This window comes from Fundulus heteroclitus, chromosome 2 (genome assembly GCF_011125445.2).
Source record: "Fundulus heteroclitus isolate FHET01 chromosome 2, MU-UCD_Fhet_4.1, whole genome shotgun sequence".
In the NCBI taxonomy this organism is placed as follows: Eukaryota; Metazoa; Chordata; class Actinopteri; order Cyprinodontiformes; family Fundulidae; genus Fundulus; species Fundulus heteroclitus.
Window position 1 is genome coordinate 37151287 of NC_046362.1, and position 26753 is coordinate 37178039.

General features: G+C 41.7%; 2 protein-coding genes across 2 annotated transcripts in view; one reads left to right on the forward strand and one right to left on the reverse strand.

The window, feature by feature from the left end:
* Positions 1 to 4832, forward strand: part of ttc38 (tetratricopeptide repeat domain 38) — a 23565-nt gene extending 18733 nt beyond the window's left edge. The window contains exons 13-14 of the mRNA XM_012862942.3: positions 672 to 745; positions 4439 to 4832. Of these exons, the coding sequence (XP_012718396.2) occupies positions 672 to 745; positions 4439 to 4526 (162 nt within the window). The 3' untranslated portion in view covers positions 4527 to 4832. The remainder of the gene's footprint in view (positions 1 to 671; positions 746 to 4438) is intronic.
* The window catches only part of tspan33b (tetraspanin 33b), a 23732-nt gene continuing 1708 nt past the window's right edge, over positions 4730 to 26753 (reverse strand). The window contains exons 2-8 of the mRNA XM_012862944.3: positions 15188 to 15245; positions 14666 to 14793; positions 14442 to 14516; positions 11550 to 11645; positions 11132 to 11260; positions 7400 to 7561; positions 4730 to 5045 (exon numbers count right to left, since the gene is read on the reverse strand). Coding sequence (XP_012718398.1) covers positions 4977 to 5045; positions 7400 to 7561; positions 11132 to 11260; positions 11550 to 11645; positions 14442 to 14516; positions 14666 to 14793; positions 15188 to 15245 — 717 coding nt within the window. The 3' untranslated portion in view covers positions 4730 to 4976. The remainder of the gene's footprint in view (positions 5046 to 7399; positions 7562 to 11131; positions 11261 to 11549; positions 11646 to 14441; positions 14517 to 14665; positions 14794 to 15187; positions 15246 to 26753) is intronic.

Consider the following 26753-nt stretch of genomic DNA (forward strand, 5'->3'; position numbering starts at 1 on the left):
AGCACATAAACTCCTAAAACTGAAAACTTCAGGGTTTGTTTTCTTTCGGATCTCATTGATCAAGTTCCTTAGAAGAAATCAACGCATGGATGTACCAACATTTTCTTCAATTGAATAAAAACAAAATTGAAGTAATAATCTTTGGACCAATAGAGGAGAGATCCAGAGTTAGCTCACAGCTTCAACTTTGTAGGCCAACTGTTTTTAATATCTAATAACTAAATATTCTTTTAGTTTCTATTCTCCCATGTTCTATTTTGTTTCTACATTTTATTCCAACTTGCTTTTATTCTGTTTTATTTTCCTATATTTTAATCATGTGAAGCACTTTGCGTTGTCTTTGTACTGAAATGTGCGTTACAGATAAATTTGTTTTGCCTTTCTTGTGGACAAACAGAAATTCCTGATGTTGTAAAAGTTCTCCAGAAGTGAAGCCCTCCAGGCTTCAGAGCTGCTGTCTTCAGACCTAAAGCCGCGCCGCATAGTGTGGTGTGAGAATGTGGAGCGCAGTGCACCATCGTATGAATAATAAATCTTTGATGGGTGCAGGCAGACGTGATGCATTTTATCTTCCATGTGCAGACGAGTTCTCCAGCGTCCTGCGGTGGACTGCTGATACAGGAGAGGATGCGCTTTCCTTCACTAATGGGCTTCTCTGTTGCTTCTTACAGAGAGATCTGTTCAATCAGCTGCTTGTTCACGCAGCCATGAAGTCCGACAATAAGAAACACCAAAAGCTGGCAAGGTAACGTACAACAGTTATAAAACGCTTCTGTTTTATTCGATTGTCCCCAAGTCAGAAAGAAACTCGCCTTTAAATGTGTTCCCAAGCAGCTTTAACACGTTTAGTCACATTACAACCACAAACTTTAATTTCATTTATTAGGATGTCACATAATCGGTCAACATAAAGTAGCACGTAGTTGTAAGGTGGAAAGAAACTGGTTTTTGTTCTTTAATAATAAATCTAATGTAAATTCAACACCTTTTTCATAACTCTTATACCCAGTTTACCCAACTAGTGAATAAAGCCCACTTGGGTGTCATTTATTCTGGGTGTAAATACAGCCAGAGCCCTGGATATTGATCTGATGTACAAACTAGAAAATGATCAAATGGAGCCTAAAACAAGCCTTGGGTGGTCAGCCATACTGGCTTCATCACAACCTGAGTCCTGCAGAGGCATCGGTAGGCGTTAGTTTACCGTCAGTGATGTCACAGTCCTCTGAAGACGGACAGGTTGGGCCCACATGGCCGTCCACCCAGACTGATAGCCGAGGCAAGGGGAGGAGCTGTAGAGAGTCAGCGCTCAGGTGGGAGAACCTGTTCACAGGACGACTAGTTGTTGTACTTTTCATTTGGAAGCCGTTGGTCTGCTCAGGTGAGACTAAATCTTTGGTCTATGTGTAAAACGTGTAGTGATCCATCACCCTGCACCCCACCATGATGCTGCCACCACCATGTGTCACTGTGGGGACGCTTTTCCTCAGGGACAGTGAAGCTAGGGCTGGACCATATAGAAACAAAAGCATATAGATAAAATAGACATCATAGTGATCGATATCGATAATTATCAACAAATTCAAAACATATAGTTTAAGTGCAGCTCTGGCCATTTTCTGCTGTTGCTTAGCAACTTATTTTAAAATATAGAACACACAAACACTGAAATTAAACTCAACCCTTTATTAAACCAACTTTTTACCAAAATTGCAAGTTTTTAAAAAAGAAAAAAGGAACTCTCTGAACTCTCTGAAGGGGGCGGAGCTTGGTTCCTGGGTCTGCGTTGTGATTGGTTGAGAGGATGTAATGATGTAATATTAACCTACATGATAGAATGCAAAAGGAAGGAAAACTGTTATTCTATTTAACTTCTTATTGACCTTATTTTCTATCAAAAACCACACTGGACACAGATTTATGCAGATTTATGTATGTCCTAGTCAAAGTCCACAACCAATCCCAGGATCCATGGCATTACTTCTGTTCCCATCTAATCTGACTGAAGCTGTTTTGCAAAGAAGAATGGAGATCTTTACAGACTTGGAGCTGTAACTTAACCAGAGGCGGTTCTACTAATTATTGAGCCATAGAGGCTGCAAGATGCCTATTAGTAAAAACCTTTGAATGTCACAGTTTTTTCCTTCCATCTGCTTCTTTCGCTCAGCTGAGTTGAGGTGGTCTGGACCCCCCCCCCCCCCTTATATTATTCTTATATTTATTATATCCCGGCTGGCCTGGGAACGCCTTGGGATCCCCCAGAATGAAGAGAAGGATGTCTGGGTTTCTTTCCTGGACCTGTTGTCCCTGTGATCTGATAAACCAAAGACGACGGATGAATTGATTTGCTTTTTGGTGCTGGTCTGTCATAGACCGACAAAAAAAAGTTAAAGAGTATAAATCTGTTCATCTGAAGGATTCAGTTCATATTTTCCTCAGAAATCAATAAATATTTTTTCTCCTTTTCTTCCCAAAGGAAATATCTTTGAGTAGCTTCCAGACTTGTGCTCTCAGTAACGGTGTTGACCCAGATCTGCTGCATCATAACTCCAGTTAGCATTTTATATGAACCTTAATCTTCGCTGATCTGATCACACGTGGAAAGCTTCAATGCGCGTCCTTTCATCACGTACTGGCTCACATATACACATCCAGCTGTGCTCTAAACTGGAATACGGATCAAATATGCAGCCTGCAAAGGGTCACATCGGTTCAGTCGTCAATTCCTTAATGTAGCCCAGGACGTGATGCCACTCAGACGACTAATGTCCGTAATTAGAGGATAAGCTCTGAATGAGGCCTAAATGCACTCCTGTAATTAGTGCTTCACCCTGGACAGATGTTTGCTCCACCTGTAGACCTGATACTGAGCCTTTGCTTTATTCACAGCCATACATAACATTTCTATTGCTCTGGGGTTTTAACATTGTCTCTGAATTGTTTATGAAAACTTTCAGCAGTTTTCCTGGTCCTGTTGCGATGGCTGCCGTAGATTTAGGAGCAGGAGAGGAGAGGACTAGAGATGCACCGACCGATGAATGATGCCGATCCAGTTATTATTATTTTTTTTTATTAATATCTTACACAGAAATACAGTTACAGCAATCTAGTTCCTTCAATTCTATGTTTCTAACACCATCACGCACAGCAGCTAGCTGAGTGAATACAGAGCAAACATTTCAAACTTGGTACACCAACAAGTCTGACTGCAACATGCAGCAGCTGCAATGCGAAATTAGCAAGAGGTGTTGATAAAGTTGGTAAATTCAACAACACAAACTTAAATGAGCACCTCCAGAAGCACCATGCTAAAGAACACACGGACTTTTTACTTTTTTTATCAAACCTGATGTAATCACATGCCGAGATATGCGGTTCATTCATTCACCAGTAGTATCGGATCCGTTTCAGCCGATACGCTCAGCCTATCGGTATCCAATTGAATCGGAAAAAACTACTGTATTTTTCGGACTATAAGCCGCACTAAAATCCTTAAATCTTCTCAAAAACTGATGGTGCAGCTTATCTATGATCACCGTTGTGTTTACTGACTGATTTTATGTGGTATAATGTGCTCAAAAATCTGTTAAAATGTGTACACTGCAAAAACGTAACTAAAACTAAGTAATATTTTCTTAAAATTAGTGTATCTGAGCTTGATTTGAGCAGGTAAATAAGATGATCTGCCAATGGAATGAGACTTTTTGCACTTAAAATGGGAACAACTCATCTCCATCGTCTTATTTCAAGTGCAGGATGTCTAATTATCTTATTATAGGGGTCAAAATACTCATTCCATTGGCAGATATTATTTACCTGCTCAAATCTAGGACAAAAACACACATTTTAAGAACATTTTACTTATTTTTAGATCCGTTTTTGCAGTGTAAGTAGGACTTTGGTTACTAACAAAGCCGCTCCGCTCAATGGATATTAGGAGCATTACGGTAACCTGTGTCACTACCTGAGGACCCCTGAGCTGTCTACCAGACTGCCTGACTGTAATGTCTAAACTAGAAGTACGTTCATGTAAGGCAGCCTGGAGTACGCGCTAACAACAATGAACCTTTAGGTTAATTAAATATAAAAGTTTATTTTGGCCTTATGTCAGAAACAGGGCAGTGTAGTCCAGCTACTCTGTCCTCCCAGCAGAGATTAACCCTATTGCATTTTTTTTTGCTTTTTAATGTAACTTATAGGAAAACACGGACAGAACTGGATCTGCCTGTGCAGCCATCTGCACTGAAGTAAAATCTACCAGGATGTTTCTGCTCTGACATTGAAAAGCTGGCATGTTTTAGTCGTGTAGTTGCTGTTTAGACTGCTGTCCAGCCCCAGCAGCTGTTTTTCTGTCTGACGCCACGTTACTCTTTCATTATTGATGGACTTGGAGTCTGCCTGATTCTCTGCTCATCTCTGTTGTGCCGTATTTCCCCAGATGTCTGCTGGTGGAGCGGGATGCTGTGAGGCCAAACTCCCCCCTGACCCTCCGTCTGATGCAGAAAGCTCTGGCTCTTCACGACTAGAGTGATTGCAGCGTGCGCGGGCGGGTCCCACGTGGAAACATCAAAGCGCCGCTCTAATCGCATCTTCTGTTGTTTGGGTTTAGGAGACATCAAACCCACAGGAAGGATCCCGACACCGTTAACCAGATAATCTTTCCATTCCTTGGGTGGCTCGTAGCAAAGTTAATGTGAAATTATGAAGAAATTGTTTGACAAAATCTGTTGAGAATATTATGCACCTTTATTAGCAAATGTATCACATTTCAATATACAGCTTACTGTTGGTAAAAAGAAAAATCAACCAATAAATACATAATTTGCACCATGCATGTGCCTTTTTCTGTGTCACAGTAAAGTGCATTAAGTTAGTATTGCAAAAGCTACTGCATGTCAGAGAAAGGATATTTAATCTTGATGTTTGCACCCAGACGAGTTAGCAACCGGAAGCGCTTCCTCCTCCTGCATCTGGCCTCAAAACGGCGGAGCAATCTCGTTTTGGATCTGAGAGATCAGGATCTGGGACAGCACGATGCCTGCAATCTAGAAAACATCAGCAGCAACTTTAGATTACAGAAGAAGCGCTACCGCAGCCGGTAATGAGCGTCTCAAGGTCCCTTTGGAAGGGCCGCCGCAGTTTGGCACCGTCAGGAAAACGTCTCAAAATAAATAGATTTACAGCTCGGTCTTAATAGATCAAACTTTTTCATGTTCTGCTGCTGCCGGAAACTTCAGTGTATTTAGATGATTACCCAACATACGCTGCAAAATGGGACCTAAAAGTAAGTAAAAGATTCTTGAAATGAGTGCATTTGTCCCTGATTTGAACAGGTAAATAAGATTATCAGCCAATGGAATGAGAAATTTAACCCTTAAAATAAGAATTAGATATACTGGACATGAAATAAGATGATGGAGATGATCTTATTCCATTAGCTGATCATTTAAACGTAGCTGCTCAAATCAAGGACAAATACTCATTTCATGGAATTTTACTTTTAGTTCCCTTTTTGTAGCCTAAAGGAGAAGATACGTTTAAGGGACGGTATTTTTAGCTACTTACATTAATGCCAGTAAATATGTTGGTCGGTGTGAACCTTAATCTAAATGAAGCTGATTCAGGTCTCAGAGGTTTGGTAGAAAACAACCAGCATCATGAAGAACCCCCAGTGGGTGGAGGCAGATGAGCGTTCACACTGAGCCTGGTTCTGGTTCTGCTGGAGGTTCTCCTCCCTGTTAAAGAGGAGTTTTCCTCTCCACTGTCGCTTCATGCATGCTCAGTATAAGGGATTGCAGCAAAGCCATCAACAATGCAGACGACTGTCCACTGTGGCTCTACGCTCTTTCAGGAGGAGTGAATGCTGCTTGGAGAGACTTGATGCAACCTGCTGGGTTTCCTTAGAGAGGAAACTTTCTCACCAATTTAAATAATAAATCTGTTTGATAACAGATCAGCTGGAATTGACGCAGTGGCTTGGAATTTGTATGATTCAATTGAATTGACTTGTAAAAAAACACTGATTTAAATAGCTGACCAAGGAACCCAGCAGACGAGTCAGGGAGGAAGTTCTGGTCCAGTTTCCAGCAGGTCAGGTTCTACAGAACCTCCCAGAGTTCTGATCATCATCTGGACCTGGAGAGAGGATGGACCACCTGCAGACCTACCAGGACATGGACGTCCACCTGGACTGACAGGCTGGACCAGGAGAGCATTGATCAGAGAAGCATGAGGACCATGGTGGCTCTGGAGGAGCTGCAGAGATCCACAGCTCAGGAGGGAGAATCTGTGCATATTTAGGTTAACTCCACAGATCTGACCTTTTATGCATCATGGACTTAAATCTGACCCCTTGCAATTCAGAGAGACATTAAACATGTGGAAGAAGAGGATTTGTGATCAACGTGTACAAAACTGCACTTCATACTGAACACATCATTACCATGTAGTGGCAACATCATGCTGTGGGCATGAATATTATGCCGTATGCTGACATTTACTTTGGATGTGTCCTCCTTTCTCAGCTGACATGTTGGGTGGTAGCCACTGGCTAACTTAAGGAGGAGTTTGATGTTTAAAGGACTGATTTGATCAGTGTCTGCTGAACTTTTTTACCAAAAAGGTTCACATCACAACCAGTTCTCCAAACATGGAGCCAATGGGCCGGACGGGGTTTATGGGAAAGGCAGTTGCAGGATGCAGACGGTCGTATGTGAGTGGGAGGCTGCCGTGTGAACATAGCTCCTGAATGCAGATATTAAAAAGACTAATTGCTGTGGGAGTGGAAGTGTGCTGTGCAGCCATTCCTCATGAGTGGAAGGAAGTTGTCAGCATCTTCCTGGTTTACACATGTAGCAGCACTACAGCCCTCTACTTAGGCTGGACGCTGAAAATGCACTTTAAATTAGACTGTAGTTAATAATTTACAGTTAACTGTTGCATTGTGCCACCTTATTGCTTGGTGAATGCCTGTGACGTTTATTTTTTTATGTTTAATTTAATCTCTTTTTCTACGGCGCAGTAACACCACCCTGAACTGGTGAGTTCTAGGAAGTAAATAAAATTGAATTTTTGTTCTGAGAGCGTAGAGCTGCAACAGAATTGATGCGGGGCGCTGATTGATGAAGCGTTGCCAGAACTACTTCAACGCAGCATCCAGCCCTCCAGAGTGGGGCTGAAAGGTAGAAGGTGCGCTCAATAGGTTGATTACTGGATGCTCCACCCTGCAAGCCTGCATTGATGCCTTCATTGACCCGTGGTAGCTTGTTTGAAACAAAAAGCCTTCTTTTGTATCTGATTTCTGTGTGAGCTGAGGTAAAAGGCGGTTGTTTAATCATGCATACCATGAATTAAGGATGTGTGAGTGTGTGTGTGTGTGTGTGTGTGTGTGGGGGGTTACCTGAGGTAAGGCCAGACCCAGGCTGAGCGCTCCTACCAGCAGCAGGTGAGTCTCCATCCACATCACCGCCCTGTCTGCACAGCCTACTGGGTAGATCGACTTGTTTGCATCCAGGAACGTTTGGGTTTGGACTCCAAAGCCGCACATGGTGTTGATCACCGTCTGGAAGCCGGGTGGACACAGAAAGTGACCTTGAATTCAGCATGAGCCTCATGCGTGATTAAACTCTACACTGGGCTGTTCTCTCGCTGCTTTTGGTGGAAAAACCAAAATGCTATTATTGTGGCACCTAGGGCGGAGGCACAGAAGGCTAATGAGTTGGAACAAACAGGAGGAAAACAAACATGGAGGCGCACATATGTGAAGCAACAAGGAGGACTCGGAGCTCCTGCAGACCAACGCTGCAGTTGCGGCTTGCCGCCAGCAGGTTGCAGCACTGCATCGACTCTTCTGCTGTTTAATTAATCGATTTCTCAACCATGTTGGAAAAGGTTGCTGTGATCCGTTTTCTGTGCAGCGTGATGTTTAATCAATATTGCTGTGATGGCTCAACATGAACTCCTTAGTCTCCTTCCAGTCGCAGTTTTCACAATGCGCTGCTGCGTCTGCATGATAATCAGGAAGCCTCTATACAAATGTGAGGAATCAATGCACAGAAGAGCATGTTTTCTTTTTAAAGTAGACCCAATAAAAGCTGGAATTCACCGTCATGGGTGCAGCTCTTACATATGCATGTGTAGGCAGCTTCCTTTGAAGCACCGAACATCAAATATGATTGAAACCCGGAGGAATCCCTGCAGGCGTTTCTTTAAGGGCCGCTGACGTTTCCCAGGCCAAATAAGACAGGAGCACATGTTGCATAGGTCCATTTCAGACCAGCTGGGCAGTCCTATACAGGAGAACATGTGGGAACAGTGGCTCGCCTAAAACATTGGTTAAGAGGAAAGCTCCACAGAGGACCTGCTGGGCTGGAGGGACCATGTCAAGCCAGACTGGGCCAAGATTGTGTTGCACTCTTCAAAGGAGAGGTGATGCAACTCAGTGGTAAACAAGAGGCTGTCCCAAACTTTCTGAAGATGCGGGAGAACAAACGTGTGGTGGAATAAACGACATGTCTTTGTTTTAGATTCTGACGTGATGCCTTTGAGCAATTCTTTAAACAACCAAAAGCCTTCTTTTTTTTTTTTTTTTTTTTGGGGCAGATTGTTTTTTTCCCCTGGTCCTTTTGAGCCGTTTGTGAATGTAAAGCATTTTAATCACCGGCTGTTTTAGATCCATTAATGGATGAAAACGGGGCTTTCATCAGGAGGCCGGCTCTGTGTGCGACAGCCACATCACTTCCTGTCTGGCGTAGAACACGCGGTCCTTTCCTTCAGGCAGAGAGCAGTGGCAGAAATACCCCGTCAATTAAAGACAAATGGTTTTGGCAGCTCTGGCTGTTTTTCAGCACCCACAGACCGACTGTAGGGCATGTGGTACGGAGAACGTCCAACACCTCACAAACATCTGGTAATCTGCAGCAGAGATGTTAAACACACAACACGAACTCTTCTGTGTCAGCGGGACACTTTGAACTTGAAGCTGCAGCTAAAAACCTGTAATCCTCTTACTTTTACCTACATGAAGGCAAACATTTGCTCTCCTGAATGAACACAAAGGAAACATCTACTTTAAGATATCACTGAGCATTAACCTGGGTCGTGATGAACTATTTTGAGATCTTTGATCATCTTGTCCTCACTAACTCTGAAAGGAGGAACGACAATAAGTGGAGATTTATTTACTTGAAACCAACATGTTTTCTACATGCCTGTAAAATAATAACTCTGTCTCTTCTTCACTGTTTTGCTGCAGATCAGATGAGGGTTAAGGAACGGGATTTGACTAAAGCAAGACCCTTATTTTCGGTGGGAAAATAAGGGTCTTGTAGTTAAGGTTGCAAGTTTGATTCTAGTCCCGCCTGGTGAGTTGACAGTGTGATGTGGTTCCCGTGCACCAAACCCAATCAATGAGTTCAGGTTATTTGCGTAAGTACTCCAGTAATTATGTGACTAAGAGAAGGAAGGCATTGCCATCGTAACAGGGCTTATTTTTTTCAGCCAATGATCAGACATCAGACCATGTAAGCCGGACCTCAGAACCACCGGGAGCTAAACCCACTAAAAACCGGAGATGACGGTGGACTTCAGGGGAACCCCCCCACACTCTGCCCCTCTCTCTGGACCTGAGACGGTCCTCACACATTGAGGAGTGAAGGTCATTTATGTAAAGCGAGAAAAGACAACGCTGAACAGAGGAGGAGGGCTCAGGTTTCAGAACGTACAGCACAGCGACAGGTTGCCAGGTTTCACCCCAGTTCACACCTCCATGCATGTAAGCTCAACATTTAACCTGTAAGCCAGGCTAACAATGAGCCTAACGACTCTCCATTCCAAAAAAAAAATAAAAAACAAAACAACTGGACTTATTTTCCGAAGTTTGAAGACGTTTCGCTTCCCATCCAAAAAGCTTTCTCAATTAAAATGTCTGGAGTAGTTTGGAGTTCCAAGATTTATATTATTGCCCAAAAAGGGCTTGTTATGGTTTAGATAACATGCAAATTAAACCGAAACTGGTCCACCCTTTGCAATGGGGAGTCGTTAGGGTCACTCTCCATTGTTGAGGCGATCAGTTCCAGGTAAATCTACAGGTGAATCTAAGCTCTAACGAGGCCTGCAGATCCATGAAGCTGGGAACTTCTCGCTACTCCAGACCTTTTGAACAGAGAAAGCTTCCTGGATGGAAAGAGGAACGTCTTCAGCTTCAGAATAGAAGCCCAGTTGTTATTTTTTTCCACCTTTTTTGAATTCCTGCCAGCAGAGACTATATTTCCTGTGGCAACTTGAGCAGAACAATCTTCCTCAGGACCTGCTGATCATCTTCTACACTGACAGTCTGTCTTTAAGCTCCTTCACATCTGTGGAGTTTAGCTCTTCCACAACCAAACAGGTCCAAACTGCAACAATTAATTCTGCAGAAATGATTATCAAGACTAATCTTCCATCCATTCATCGCCAGTGCAGGACCAGTCAAAGTGCCGCTAACATGGCCGTCGACCAACTCGTCCTCTTCTTCAGACTTTTACCTTCAGGTCGACGCTACAGAGCTGATGACGTAAACGAGCCGACACAGAACCAGTTTCTATCCCCAGACGGTGGTGAGCACCTTACAGCAGGATACAGTAGTCACATTTCCATTAACTCGGCATGTTTCCACCTCCATTTATGTCTATATATACATATATACTAATAGATATGCATGCACGAAAACTGCTCCAGTCCTCACCTTTCTCCCATATAATGTTTGTTTTTTTCTGTTACAGATTGCAGTTGTTCTGCTTATCTGCCGTTTTTTTTTTTTACACGATGCTAACGTTTGAATCAAAAACTAAATTCCTTATTTTTAGCACAAACTTTACAAATGATTCTGAAGATCTGTGGTCAAACTGTCAAGCAGGAGTGATACTTTGTGTTTTTAAAGGGCAATGTTGGGTTATTTGTGAACAAAATGCTAATTTAAAGTATTCATGTACAACATTTGTTTACCGCCACACCAATACTTATGATACATACTGAAGATTTGTTTGAAACCTATCAGAGTGAAACGTAAAAGCCACCTTTGGAGCTTTTTTTAGTGATCAGTAATTCATTCTTTAACGTTACGAGTTAAGCTGCTGTGTTGAGAGGAACCCACCTCTCCAGGAACCGGAGTGCAGCAGGAATAAGGCACAGCGCAGCGCTCCGAGCTGGGATTCTCACGTGTGCAGTTGAAGTAAAGGTTCCACGACCAGTCTGTGTAGTTGTTCCATCCACAACACTTGAACTGCAGGAAGAACAAAGGCGTATATTTAGAAATACGGTCTGGTTTCCTCCAGCACACCCTGCCAGTCTGGGCTCCCACCATGGGAGAAAACCCAGGCTCACAATTGGTGCCAGGATGTGCAGATGGAGCGGGAATATCTCAGGAGGAATCCCATTGAGCTACAGGAAATGCATATTTAGCTTCTCATGTGGAAAATCCTCTCTACGGCCAAATCTAAACACAAAATCAAACCAAACACAGAAGTGGAGTGAGGAACATCACCATGTCACAGAAAAATTAACCAAAGCACCTCCTTCTGGACGTAATCCATCAGATTCTGCAGATCCAGGTCATCCCTGTAGTGCACAATCGCTTTCTTCACAAACTTGCCCAAAGCGTCTTGTGTCTAAAAGAGGAAAGATATAGAAATTTGTGAAGAAAATGGTTGCAGTGATGTTATAATTTCCGTCTTTTGAAAGAAGTCTTTTAGACTGTTAATTACTGAGGGGGTATTAGTGGAACATTGCTGAACGTCTTTCTGCAGATGCTGGGAAATCCCAGCAGAGCGCATGATTGATAACCGCTGGAATCATTTCCAGCCTCAGTCAGAGCCGCCTGCCTCCAAACAGCCATCAGCCAGGTTCTCCTGGGCACGTTGGTGGCTTTGCATGACGTTCTGGTGGCTTTCAGCCACAGTCTGGGCTATTTGCATCTGCTTTAATACAATAACGAAGCATCATGTTGAATAATTCTGAAAACCTGGAGGATTTCTGTAAAAACTCAACCTGTTCACTCATATTTTTCTAATGCTTTATTTACTTCTAAAGGAAGAAGAAACATGAAGGTTCCTTCTGGCTGATCTATAAACCAGTCTGGTCTTAATGAAAAGACCTTAAAAAAACATTCACACCCCTGGTACTTTTATCACCCCCATGTACAGAAGGACCTCCAGAAAACATTTTTGTGTTTACCAGATTTCGTGCAGCATCAGTCTGTGTCACTTTGTTGGTAAATAGATAATGCGTCTACGATGGTAGCGTCATTTCTCTGCTTTCTAAACGATCAGATGCATCTACAGGAACCAGCAGCAGTGCAGCATAGATAATGTCAACAGTAGACAAAATCACACAAGGATTTAAAAGGATTCATATGCAGCAGGTGACGGCATGAAGATGCACGTTAATTGTAATGTAATTCTCATCAGCTCCTGAATAAACACGAATGAGCAGCAAATCCGTGTTTCTGGTTCAGCATCCTGAAGCTGCAGGTTAGAGCCTAAATATTAAAGCTGAATTTTTCATTTTCAGGACATTTATTTTACTTCACTCTTTTTTTATATTAAGATTCTGATAATAAAAACTCTCAAGGTTAGAGTTACAGAATTCAGATCTAATAAATGTAAATGGGGGGGTCTGTATGCTAATAACCTGCTGAACTTTATAATTTTATTAAGCTGGAAATGAAACTCGGCGAGCCGTTTGCTAAAGGCGTCACAAACTGTTCAGATTACAGATTGTGTTGAAACAGTTTATGTTGATAAATACTATTATCCTGAAGTGGTTTTACTGAACCGTGGGAGGATTTTTAAACACCCCCCCACCCATGTTCCCATTCTTGGCTTGTGGGCTCTGGAGCCCACCGTCGCACCGTGTCGTTAGCGGGAAAGTCTCCTTTAAGGGATCTGCTGAAATGGAACATTTGGTTCCACTTTGAAACGGCGAAGCATCTGAATCATTTAGCGAGGAAGGATGCTGGGAGGGTTGTTAAACTGCTCTGTTTAGCAGCAGGCAGTCCGAGCGCTGACAGAGAACACAAGGGAGGAGAGAGGCATTATCAAACACCAGGAACATCACCGCCATGCTCTGATGTGAGGGAACGTAGCCCCTGCTGGCTGTTGTATTTTTATTCCTGGTGGACTCTTAATGGGGAAGCCGCTGAAGAGGATAAGTGGACGCGAGAGCTAGACTGTTAGGAAGAAACACGGTGGCAGAATAAAGCAGAGCAATAGACGAACGTTGCTTTTAGTCTTTATTTTGTTGACTCCATTTGGAGGATCCTCCTAATGAGAAACACATTGCTGCACCAAAAGAACAATAAGAAGCTCTAACTGTTCAGGAAAAGAAATATCCAGGGGATCTGCAAAGTTTACACTCCCCAGTTAAATGTCAGATTTTTGAGAATTGAAAAATAATATCCATCATTTGCAAACATTTTCTGCATTTAATGTGACGGTTAACCTGCACAAAGGGCTAGAAATAATAAATTGCTGCAATAACTTGTTTTTATAAGTGCACAAACCTCAAAGTAAAGGCCTTTATGCACTCCAGAAGAACTGAACAATTAGTCTTTTACGTCAGGCCGCAAGAGAAAAGTTCTTGCTGGCAGAGACATTTCACATTTCACCAGAAACAAAGTGCCGCATTCCCAGGAGGTTTTCACGGCGCTTCCTCTGCAGGACACCGACTTTATATATCTGAGACACCACGCAAAAAAAAACATGCTTCTGTCCAGAATATGCATCAAGAACCAGCCACAAGAACTCCCCAACCAGGGCTAAAAGAACAGAAGGACATCATTTTTATCCTGCAGCTCCAGGAGAGAGAACACATTTCTCTGTTCTTGCAGAGTGGATTGAGCTAAACTCTTTGCTGAAGCCTTTTGTCTGCATTGTTGATGGCTTTGCAGCAATCCCTCATACTGAGCATGCATGAAGCGACAGTGGAGAGGAAAACTCCCCTTTAACAGGGAGGAGAACCTCCAGCAGAACCAGAACCAGGCTCAGTGTGAACGCTCATCTGCCTCCACCCACTGGGGCTTAGAGAAGACAGAGCAGAGACACAGAAAGCTCAGAAGCTCACATTGACCCAGGAGTACTTTCTATGTTAGAGAAGATAGAGCAGAGACACAGAAAGTACAGAAGCTCACATTGACCCAGGAGTACTTTCTATGTTAGAGAAGACAGAGCAGAGACACAGAAAGCACAGAAGCTCACATTGACCCAGGAGTACTTTCTATGTTAGAGAAGACAGGGCAGAGACACAGAAAGCACAGAAGCTCACATTGACCCAGGAGTACTTTCTATGTTAGATGGTAATAGAGGATGATCTGTCTCCCCTGATGATGTCACAGCTAACAGAACGCCAGACCATGTGTACCTTCTATGAAGAGGAAAAAAAACTCCTTTAGAAAGGAGTGCTGATACCTGGTCAGAGTAGAAAAAGCCCAGAACTGCTACGACCAGCTGGATGAGGAAGACCAGCGTCAGGGTAAAGGAAAACTAGAGAATAAAAAAAAAAGACCAAAATATTTCATCAGCAGACCTGCTGTCAAGCGTTTGATGTAAAACATGATGTCAGATCTGGTGTCGTTTTAGCTGCCGTACTGGAGGCGAAACACAGTGCCAATATTAGTGATGTGGAGAATTACTGTCTTGAGGAGGCGAATGTTCTCTCTGAGGGCTCCGATGCAGCCGCAGAAAGTGATGAAGAACATCACCACCCCCACCACAATTAGGATGACAGCTGGGTCGATCAGGAACGTGTCCCGCACCGTGTCTGGCAGAGAAACAGGAAAAGAGCCGCCGTTTAAAAAGCTGCTACCCTCTGAACTTCCTGTTCCACTTTTCTACCCTCAGTTCTAATCTCTCCTCCACTTAATCATTTCCATTGCCGGGTTTCCTATTTTTTGCTTTGTACCTTCCTACACTAGCTGCCCTGATGGTCTGAAACCATCAACGGTGATTTCAAAGCGGAGGATTAAACAGATGCAGAGGTTGGAGCACCTGGAGGTTAATCCTTTTTTGTTGTCCATGAATTATGTACATCCTAAATTAAATGTGAGAAGTGGGAGAGTGACGGAGCTGAAACAAACCCACAATGCTTCCAAAAAGCACGAGATGCTTTTATACATTTTAATGGTGCTGTGTGATAAAAGCGTTTGTTCACCTACCTGTAGCTTTCTGGACTTTAGCATAAACCCCGATTCCAGCAATCAGCAACGAAAAAACCTGCAAAAAAAGAAAAGTTAACCAGACTGAGTGGTGTTGATGGTGCAACGCTGAGAATACGATCGGTTCTGCTCTCACTGCCTGCGTTTAATCTGGGATTCGCTGCTCATACAACGCCTTGCAAAGGACTCATGCTCCAGTATTCTGCTCATGGTTTGGCCACAAACATCAGTATGGTTCATTCAGATGTTGTGGGTTAGACCAACACAAAGCAGTGATGCATGGTGAAGTTCAGATGACACACAGTAAGACCTGACACCTGATCATTTAAAACTCTGAAAAGTGTGGCATGCATCTGTATCCAGACCCCTAGTCAGTGCTTTATGGAACCACGTTCTGCTGCAGCTACAACTCAAAGCCTTTTGCATGTTTCTACCAGTTGTAGAAATCCAGAAATTCTTCTTTGCAACAAGCTCAAACTCACTCAGGTTGAACGGAGCGCATCGGTTTTCAAGTTCTGCCACAAATTCAACTAGATTTAGGGCTGGACTTTGACTAGGCCATTTCTAACACATGATTACTTCCCTGAGTTCATTTAAATTAAGGTGAGAAACCTATTTGTTTAGAGTTGCCCCACTATAATTGGACCAGAACTTGCTCAATGACCCGTCTGCTGGGTTCCTTGGTCTCCATGATGCTGGTTGTTCTCTGATGTTCTCCAACAAACATCTAAGGCCAGACACAGGATTACACTCAATGAATACAAACAAAAGCTGCACTTTCCAGATTTATACTAGTAAAAATAAATAAATAAATAAAACACTAAAAATAATTTTCCTTCCCCTTCCAACACAGGGTTGTCCAAACGTTTAGCCACATGAGCCAATATTGTAAAGTGGAAATTACTTGTGGGACCACAAAACCTGATTTTTAAATAAAAGTGTAAACCTAGTTACACTGTGATTTTATTGTTTTGGTATCACAGTTATATGTTGTATAACTATTGCTCAAAATAAACTAAAAATGGAATATTTCAAAGAAAGAAATGAAGCAGTCTTATTCTTGTTGTTTTAAATCCAGCATATAAAATGGATCTCACTCCTTTTGCCTTATCAACAGAAGGCTGTTTTCAGAAACAAGAACTACAAACTTTGTTTCTTCTGCTTTCCAGCAGGACGGTTGTCAGATGGATCCATGACAGAAGTTTTCAGGGTGCAGCCTGCAGCGGGTTTGTTACAATGATCCACAGATTTGTGTTGAGGTGCTTTACGATCAAAAATAAATTTCCAAACGAAAAAAAAGACCAAATACAGAAACTGGACTGAAAAGCAGATGGAAATTCTGAAAACCGGGCAACAACTACTAAAAAACACACACACACACACACACACACACACACACACACACACACACACACACTACAAGACGACGTGTCTCCTTTGAAGGAGAATATTAATAAAGGATAGCAGCTGAAAATGTTTGCTCAGTGTGAAAATGATGCATGTAGACTTATACAGCACCTCTGTAGCCAGGCAACCACACCTTTCTTGTTTTTATTGTTATAAATGAACAGATGGAACGACGAACAAACGGTAAAACATGTGGGTCTCAGTTTTAGACACATTTATCAGAAGAATGTTGATGGAAAACTTTAGAGGAGAGAAAACTGCTTAGTTTCTCCATTTTATTTCTGATTTATTTCAATATTACGGCACTTCCCAAATTATCTTTGACACGGTTCATCATGGTCCAACCAAAAGTTTTTTTTTTTTTTAGGATTTTATGTAACAGACTAACACAAAGTAGTTTATAGTTTTAATGCAAAAATAATTTTTTTTAACTAATAAAAAGCTGAAAAGTCAGATGTGCATTTTATTCCCTCTTTGCACATCTTAACATTGCATAATCTAACATATTTGATATATCCTAACTTTGAAGAAAATAGAAATATATCACAATATTTTATAATATTGTACAGCACCTGCATGTTCAGGTGGTTCTTGACTTGAGCGACACTTTTATTCAGAAAAGGCTGCACCATCGCTTCATGCATGCTCAGTATGAGGGATTGCTGCAAAGCCATCAGCAATGCAGACGACTGTCCACTGTGGCTCTACGCTCTTTCAGGAGGAGTGAATGCTGCTTGGAGAGACTTGAAGCAAGAATTAGAAACACGGTTTAAAACGTCAACTTGTGAAAATCTTCTCTAATTAATAACATTTAAACAAACGGTGGAAAAACAAAGATAATTTTCTTTCAACTTTCCAGTTATGCACTTTTGCACTTATAACCTACAGTTTATTTGGAAGTTTTAGGTTGGGGCATGGCAATTTAATCAAACGTTACGTTCATGAGGTATGATGCATGGATTAGTTTTGGTTTGAGAACTCGGCCGCTTGTTTGCAGAAGCTTTACTTGGATTGCTTTTACCGTCATGGCTGCTTGTTTTCTGCGTGTAATAGAGCTACTCCAGGAGGTGCCGTCAAGCTGCTGGAGGTGTAAGTTCACTTTAAATTATCCTCCCGATAAAACAGTGAAGCAGGCGGAAAACAGCTGGTGTGTCGGTGCTTCTGGTTGACGGCACTGTCAGCACTAATTTCCCCGTTCTTTGTTTCTTTGTCTTACATTTAATAACAAGCTGTTTAGCTTAGATTTCTGTTTCAGCCAGCAGAGTCACAGCCTTCCTAATGATTGGTAACGGTGTGCGCGGCCGCCTGTGTGCCAACAATGCCTGTGTTCATCCTCGATAAACATGTTTTCTTTTTTAATGTTTGAGAAGCACATATTGGATTGCTGGAAGACCGAAGATGCCGTTCAAGGTTTAATTGGGAGTAAAAGAGGTTTGCTCTTTATTTGGAAGGCCTGCATGTCTAATGGCTACCTCTTTGTTGCCTTTAAGTAGTTTGCTTTACAATTTCTGAATCAATAACCTATCTTGACAAAACAATAGCTGCAGAAACCCAGAGAATGCGCATTGTCTTTAAAGCCATTGTTCTCAAGGCTTTTAAACATGGACATTTTTTTTTAAAGAGGTCTTTGTCGTGCAGGAGTGCTTTCACCTCCATTTCACTTTCTGCTATCTTGCGTATGTGCATACGGATGGCGGCGAGACGCGCTTTATGTGCGCCGTGATTGTGTCCCAGCTCTGTTTTTCAGCTCCGATTCAGAATTCTCCCGGAGGATTTTGCAGCAGAGGTGAACTGAGCCGCGGGGACAAAGGCCTGATGGATTAGGGCTGCGGCGTTCCCCTCCGAGCCCCGTGTCTGATAAACAAAGTCAACAAAGAGCGGCTGTGCGGCTGCTGGAGCGACAGTTATTGCTGATCGGCTGTGATCGCAGGGCCGCGCCGCGGTGTTTCGCTCCCTCACTGTTTTTCTGTTGTGTCGCATGAGTCTGGAGGTGACGGGGGGGTGCAGGGAGTTACAGGTGTGCTGTGTGAGCTGGAGCAGCCGAGTGGAGGAACATCAATGCTGTTCGACTTTTACGGCCTTGTTTTGTAGCTCGGGTCAGACATGTAGGTCACCAGAGCTCCGCAGTGTTTATACGTCTTTATGTAAATGTAATAGATTCCTGGAAACTCGAGCCAGACTTTATTTTGCAGTAGACTTCACACTCAACGTGAAATAAATATGCATAATATGAAAACAGTTCCTATTGGCAGGCAGACTGAATGCAATAATAATCCATCCATTTTCTTTACAAACTTAATCGTTATGGACTCACAGGTCACCATATTTACGCATCGGTGGATTGCAGATTTCAGCACAGAGACAAATCGGACATATAACCATTCATGCACACATTCAGCCCTCAGGTCAACTCTAGGCTGATCCATTTACCTAACACTCGTTATTTTGGCTGGAAGAGGAAGCTGCGTTATCCAAAGCAAATCCAGTCTTGCATGAGGACGACATGTACACTTGACCCAGAAAAACCATGATAGCAACTGCTAATCTGCACAGTTTATGGAAAAAAATATGAAGCATGTTAATAATCTGAAGCATTTCTACAATATATTTTAACATTTCTTGGATGCTGCACAATGCATTCAGTCCTAAACCATCTCTACAGGTAACTGCAGAGAAATAACAACACAGATACTTGATATACGTGAGTAAAAATAATAAAATTAGCATTTTTTTTTACACAGAACCAGGATTTCATTAGAAAGGAAAACCGACCTCAAACAACTGAAAGGGGCAGCAGCCGCTTTTCATTCAACACCCATTCATTCTCCTTTCTGATATTTGAATTAGTATTTAGATGAGAGCATCTTTACTAGGAGCGTAGCTACAGCACAGTATAAATACGGTTTACCTGAAAGAATAAAAGCAATGATATGTTAACTGACGCATGGCTTTGTGATTTGATGTGCTTTTTAAATCTAGTTAATAAAAAAGATGAATAAATGAGAACTAGATGGAAGTTTATTCAATGAGATGAACGATGAACAGGGATTCAGAGTTTTAACCCATGAGTACTGAACTAATTTAGACTAGTTCTCATTAAAGGTGAACTTAAAGACAGTAGCAAAGTGGAGCTAAGGTGCACCTTAGAGATGTCAGGACTAAATGATGTGCATCGATGCACGGACGCACATGTGCACAGTGTGAGTTCATTAAGAGAGCAGCCATAAAAAAATATGCTACTTTTGGGATAGGATTTTACTATCAATAAAAATTATTTTAATCACAAGATGCATTGATTTAGAAACACCAGCCCACCCAATCATGTGATTTAACTGGATATTTTAATGGTTGACCAATCCTCTAGACAACTAATGCCTGACATTTCAAAGACAAATTGGCAATAAGTAGGAGGAGCATGGATAGGAGTGGATCACAAACTATAACTAAAAACACACACACACACCGTTAGCACAGCTAACCTAATTACACACTTCAGACCGGGACAAGCCTTTGCAATTTTCCTAAAATTATCCTTTTAAAGAAAAAGCCACAGCTTTTTCTACAGATGTCCAGTTATAGTGTCTTCAGTCTCGGAGTCTAATTACAACATTTTCAGCGCAGCAGCCCTTTTTTTACTTTCCTTAAAGTTACAATAGGTAATTTTTGTAAAAATGTACTTCTATTTCATTCCTCCTGACCGCCAGAGGACGGTGCTTAGCTCCTGGATGTCTACATGTGCGCTATGGAGGTGCGCAGTTAAGAAGTCGAGAAAATATACCAACAAAGTCACGCCATTGGACATGACCAGAGGGATGTCAGCGGTACGCTTTTATACCTGATGTACAAGGTATAAAAGCGTAGCAGATGTGATTTTTTTTTGCATTAAATGAGACTCTGGCCACCAGGGCGCGGTGGTGGTCTGGCTTTCATTTACTGAAATGATCTTGCTTTGTCCCCTATAACCCTCCCTGAACTGTCTTCTTTTGAATGCCTTTTTGTTCTAAATGTAAGCCTCCTCTCTCTACAACGATACTTCTCATCTACCGGCCACCCAAACCAAACTCATCCTTCATCCCAGTGGCGTCTAACCTTCTCTCAACATTTTGTGCTTTGTCTGCCAACATCATAATCCTTGGAGATCTGAATTTTCATGTAAACTCCCCCACCTGCCATTTTACAGCAGAATTCCTCCAAATACTTTTGCTTAATAGGCAGATAAATCTGAATATCATCAGCAAAATAGTGGAAGGGAATATTCTACTTTCTAAAAATGTATCCCAAAGGCAACATATAAAGTGCAATAAGTAGTGAACCCAGAGCTTTGAGGGACCCCACTGGTCAGAGAAGCCGTAGAAGAGAAGCATTCCCCTAACAGTTTGGTAGGACTTGAATCAAGATAAAAATGTGCCTACCGAACCGCCTGCTCAAGACGGGTAAAATAAAGTAAAATATTATAGCGCAAGGTATAAGGCAGCTGAAAGGTCTAAAAGAAACAAAACAGCAGAGCTTCCTGGATTAACCATTAAAAGATCTATAGAAGCTCTTAAAGAAGGACCGTATGGTGACTTGTTCTTAATCTAGGAAGACAAAAACGAACCTAAGCCACTGAGGGGCTGCTGATTGGCTGACGCGTCGTCCTCCTGGAACCAATGAATGAACGCTTCTATGACTGCAGAGCATTTACTGATCTTGCGCTCTCCAAGATATGAAATGTATTGTTGCTGTTTTTTTCCTGATAGGGTTCTGGAGACAGGCCTTCTGCAGGTGTTATGTTTTACCCTAATTGGAGCTCTGCTGCTTAAAAGCTGCTAAGCATGCAGCAGAGAAGGAGGCTTCCTCCTCAGAACCCCATTTGGTTTGGTTTGTATCTTATGGCTGGGTTTTGTTAGGTTTGTTTTGCATTTGCTTATTTCTGGTTAGTTATGGGTCATTAATCTATTTTTGGTTTCCTATTTCAGGTATTCCCTTTTCAGGTTTTATTTCTTTAGTATAATCTATTAAATGAAATTTTAATTTAATCAGAAAATCTTTGTGTGGTCTCCTTTAATGTTACCCCACCAAACGAGCCCGGTGGACGTAACATTGCACACTTAGTTAACTTGTACATCAAAGGCTTCATATACTGTGACTTTCAGGTATTACACAGAACAAAGAATAAACACATTAAAGCCGAATTTACAATTACCTTTAAATAAAATCACAGAGCCATAACAAGAATAACGAAACAGATTATATCTAATAATACCCAACATGTGTGCAGATCACTACATGATCAGCTACTTTCAGCTTCTGTTGCACAGCTTGGAGACGGGTCTTCCTGAAATGTTTAGTTTCTCCGTCAGTTCTGAGTGTGCCTGCGAGGGACTCTGCTTCAGCCTCACATTCTTATTCCTCTCTTTCATGAACTTATCACAGTTTAAACACTTGTATTCTGCGCTGAAGCACCTCATTCAGCTTGTTGTGGTCCATGAAGATCAGATCTTTCTCACTAAGCTCCTCCTGGATGTGCGCGCTCAGTTTTTAGCCATTTGTTGTTCTTCTTGCTCCGTCTTCTGCTTTGTTCTGTCTTAGACATCCGAGGTGATGGAGTTCTTGTCTCGGATGTTTTGACTCCCTCAGCAGCTCTTGAATCATCCCGTAGCGGTGCTTCCTCTGGGTTTCCTCTTCAGCCATAACCTGTCTTTGAAAACTGGCTTTGAGAGCATCTAGATCCTTCTCAGGCTTCCTCTTATGCTGAGCACTGGCCTTTCGTTGGGGAACAGCATCCAGCACTGCGCTTGTATCTCCTTGTAGGGTGGACTGTGAGGACACTAGCTGCTACTGCATGCTCCACCCTTTTAAGGGCTTCCATCTGTCTAGTTTTCTCTCTGAGCTGTGGCTCTATTTGGGCCCTGAGCCTCTGCGGTTCCTCCAGGGACTGATTACGCTCCTCATCTGATGTGTAGTTTCTGAAATCTCCAAATGTAGGGATTCCATCTTCTTCACGCCAATGTCCCGTAGAGAGCGCTTTCTCTCAGTCTCCTCTATCACCTTGTTAGGTGTGCAGGCGAGCTGGGCTTTCTCAGCCGCTTTGATTTCAATCATTTTTTCCAGCTCTTTTTGTTCTTCTGATAGCAGAGTTTCAAGTGTTTCCAGGTTATCCATCAGTGTTCTGAAGTCCACCTTCTTCAAAACATCACGTCTGTCCTTCAACACGTCTGTGTTGCCTTCCACCGTAGCAGGTTGTGTTTGAGCTTCTCTCTGCAAACGCCGCGGTCCGTGGCGTGCTGTGAGCCCTCTCCCTTCAGATGCTCTGAGTTCGGTGTTTACCTGCAGGAGCTGCCACTTCAGCTAGCTGACCTCACCATCAGGCTCCTCAGAGGGGCTCTGCAGCTCCTCCACACTTTGTACCTCCAGCTGGAGCCGCTCCAGCTCAGCCCGACGCCTCTTTGCCTCTCCCAAAAGCCGGACCTCACAACTGTGCATGCTCCTTTAAAGTGTCATGGAGCAGGTTGAAGCTGTCTTTTAGATTTACAACTGCAGTCTGGCTAATTTTGGCCAAGGATGACAACAGATTAAGTTTTATTCCACTGAAAGGCATTTTTAGATTGCAATGAGCATCTTGAAGAAATGGCAGCTCATCTGTAACCTTTTTTATTTTTTTATTTAAATTTTTTTATTATTTATTTTTTATTTTTATTATTATTATTTTATATTATTTATTTTTATTATTTTTGTATTATTTTATATTTTTTATTTTTATTTTTAATTATTATTTATTTTTGATTATGGTTTACTTTTTATTATTTATTTATTTATTTATTTATTTATTATTATTATTATTATTATTATTATTATTATTATTATTATTATTATTATTTTATATTGTTGTTTTTTTTATTTATTTTTTTCGTCCATAGTCTTTAAAAATCTGACATCTTCTCCTCTGTACTCCTTTCATTAAAGTCATGACGGCACTGTTTTTTTTTTTTAACATCTCTTCCAAGTTACACACAGAAATTTCAGCCACAGCGAATCCAGTTCTACATCCGTTCTCTCCGTCTTGAAGGAGACCATTAACAACCCAACCAAGTACAGTTTTTTACTGCATATCATTCCCTTGGCTGCTGACAACTTCCCAGGGTTCCAATACCTTAGGAGTGTTATGACCAATCAACATGTCAGCACTGGAATCAGGGGATTTGAACACTGCAAAGGTACGGCCATTTTGCCGGCTCTTCTTGTCTGATGGTATTGTTAAAGGTAACAGGCATTTTGCTTTGTGTGAGAACCTCTGGAAGACTATAAAAATGATAAAAATGATTACTGTCAAGCCCAGCCACTTCCAAAACCACTCAAAGCACGAGTGGAGACAACTCTTTCCTGCCCCATGGTGCGTAAAAGGACATTTGTTTTTCCTTCCAACCATATTTAACTCTTGCATAAGATGCTCTGAACAGAATGTTGCTGTGCTAAAATGGGTAGCTTTGTATTATTTTATCTCCCTTTATGGATTTAACTTGGATAAACAAAATGTCCTCTCGCCCGGCTGCTGTGTGCCCACATGTCTCTGAAGAAGGTGCTGTGGCATGCTCTGGTTCTTTAGAGTGTTCACTCGGACTAAAACACCTGAAAAAGCTCCACTGAAGACCACAGGGATGTTTTAGCCCGTGCAACAGACTCTGTGCGCCATGCAGACTTCATACTCGAGCAATTTCCTACATTTCTTGTGACAAAGTCATACATTTCCCACACTGCTAGTTTGGTGATGTATATTATTAAGTTTAATGAGCTAGTTGAGCACCTAGCGACGTCACGTCTCCACCAGGCAGTCAGTGTCTGCATGACACTGTGCATCACTGCTGCTCCCAGCTTGGAGCAGCTCGTCGTATCAGTTCGCCGTCACACATGAAAAACAGTTAAATCTGCCGATAAAAATGTAGCTGGTTTGAGCAAACGTGTCGGGTGGACGTCCAGAGGTTTGAGCACATACGGGTGTGTGGGAGCAGGCGGCAGGAATCACGTCTGGAGTCATTCCTAAACCAAGGCAAACATGACAGCTGTCATCATCATGAAGTTACTGTGAATGTTTATGTCTAACAATCATGATAACCCCCCCCCCCCATTGCATTTTTCATATTTGAAAGCCTATGATTTGTTGTCAGTATAATTTATTTGTGCTGATCACAGGAAGCAACCCTTTGAATTATATTTGGAGAGAGGAGCGTTATAATAATAACTTTTTGTTATGATCCACTTTACACATGGTTTACATATCTCCAATTGCTACAATTAAGAGGCTAAAAAAGACCAAACTAAAGTAGAATAAAAATACATAAAATCAGAAGTGATTAAAATAAACTAAGGTTAAAGTCTTGAACAGCAGGGAAGTTTACACTTTATGGAAATCTCTCTGGGATTTCATTCACTGCAAAAAGGGAACTCAAAGTAAGTAAAATTTTCTTGAAATTTGTGTATTTTTCCTTGATTTGAGCAGCTAAATAAGATTATTTGCCAATGGAATCAGATTTTTGCACTTTAAATAAGAACAGTTCATCTTCATCATCTTATTTCAAGTGCAGAGTATCTAATTATCTTATTTTACGGGTAAAAATACTCATTCCATTGGCAAATATACTTATTTAGCTGCTCAAATGAAGGAAAAATATAGTCATTTCAAGAAAATTTTACTTACTTTCAATTCCCTTTTTGCAGTGTTAATAGTCAGTTTGAAACCTGCACAGTTGCATTTGTTTTCAGGATTCCATTCCACTCAAAGGCTCTAATGAAGTTTTCATACTGGAGGGGCTCTCTGTCCAATGCTGGAATGTCCCGAGCAGCTAAAGACATTAAGTGTTGCTGCTGATGAGTTGCTGTGATTTCGCTCCGTTTGTGCACCATGGTGCATACGTCTCCTTGCATTTGCACAGGAAGTAGATGTGATTGGACATCTGAGGCAGGCTGCTTGTCATTTACAGACACACCTTCAGATCGTTGTGTATTTACAAATCCTGTTTTTCTGTCTCCTGTCCTGATCCAAGAGTTCTGCCGTTGTTCCACGGTGCATGTGTTCACCTTACTTGAATCCTCATATTGTACTGAACGAATGCTTTGTCGCATTGCTCTCTATGTCCAAGGTTCATAGGGTTTTGCTGCAGGGCTGAGTCCTTTGGAAATATTTTCTTGTTCCTGTTTATTTTGCAGATATAAACTCATTCCATCTCCTGATGCTTGGGCTTCACTGGAACATTCTGAGTGTTTTGTAGAGCACATAGTTTTGTTGTAGATGCAGTGATTTCGACATCAGGCTCCAGCTGCTCTTTTCTCCTTCTCAGCTCTAATTCGTGTTTCTCCAAAGCATGTTTTTGCTTTAACATTCCAGCTCGAGCAAAAAGCGCAGCGCTTTCTGCCTCAGCTTTAATACGAGCAGAAGCAGGCAAAGTGTTAGAAGCAGGCAAAGTGTTAGAAGCAGGCAAAGTGGTCAAACAACGGTTTGGCTACTTTGCCTGCTTCTAACACTGGATGTACTTTTTTGTTGAGACTGTTTGCTGTGAACATTTGACACGCTGTCATCAGGACGTACATCATCAGACACATCCATCCCTTTTACACCATTTATCAACCGTTATTTAACATTATCAATAAAAAAAATGTCACTCAACATTTTTGCAACAAACCACATATTCTGTATTTCACCTTATCCAGCAGTCAAAAGAGGTCTGCTCAACGACTCATGAGCACTTTTTGCTTCTTCACACAAACAAATGCTTTTTTCTAATACATTCTTATCTCATTAACTTTATTTTCATGCATATGTTCTTAGATTTTTTTTTATCTGGTTTAATTTAGCTTTCCTACATTTTGTAAATGATCAAATCAACAAAAGTGTTGATTTAATTGTTCTTCTAGCTTTGACCACTTGTGTTTCCTTTGACTGTCCCACATCACTAGAAACAGTGACATTGGCCATTTCCACAGCCAACTCAGCAGATTCAGCGTCCATAAAGTCCTCCTTTAATTATGTTTCACAATTAAATACAATATTTATCCGTTAGTAACGCTCAGTCTTACGGTGTGATCACAACTGTTTATATATACTGATTATAAACGATTAAAACCATCAACTAACAAAAAACGGTTGTGTTGTAAGATTAATCCTGTTATAAATTAATTAAAATAT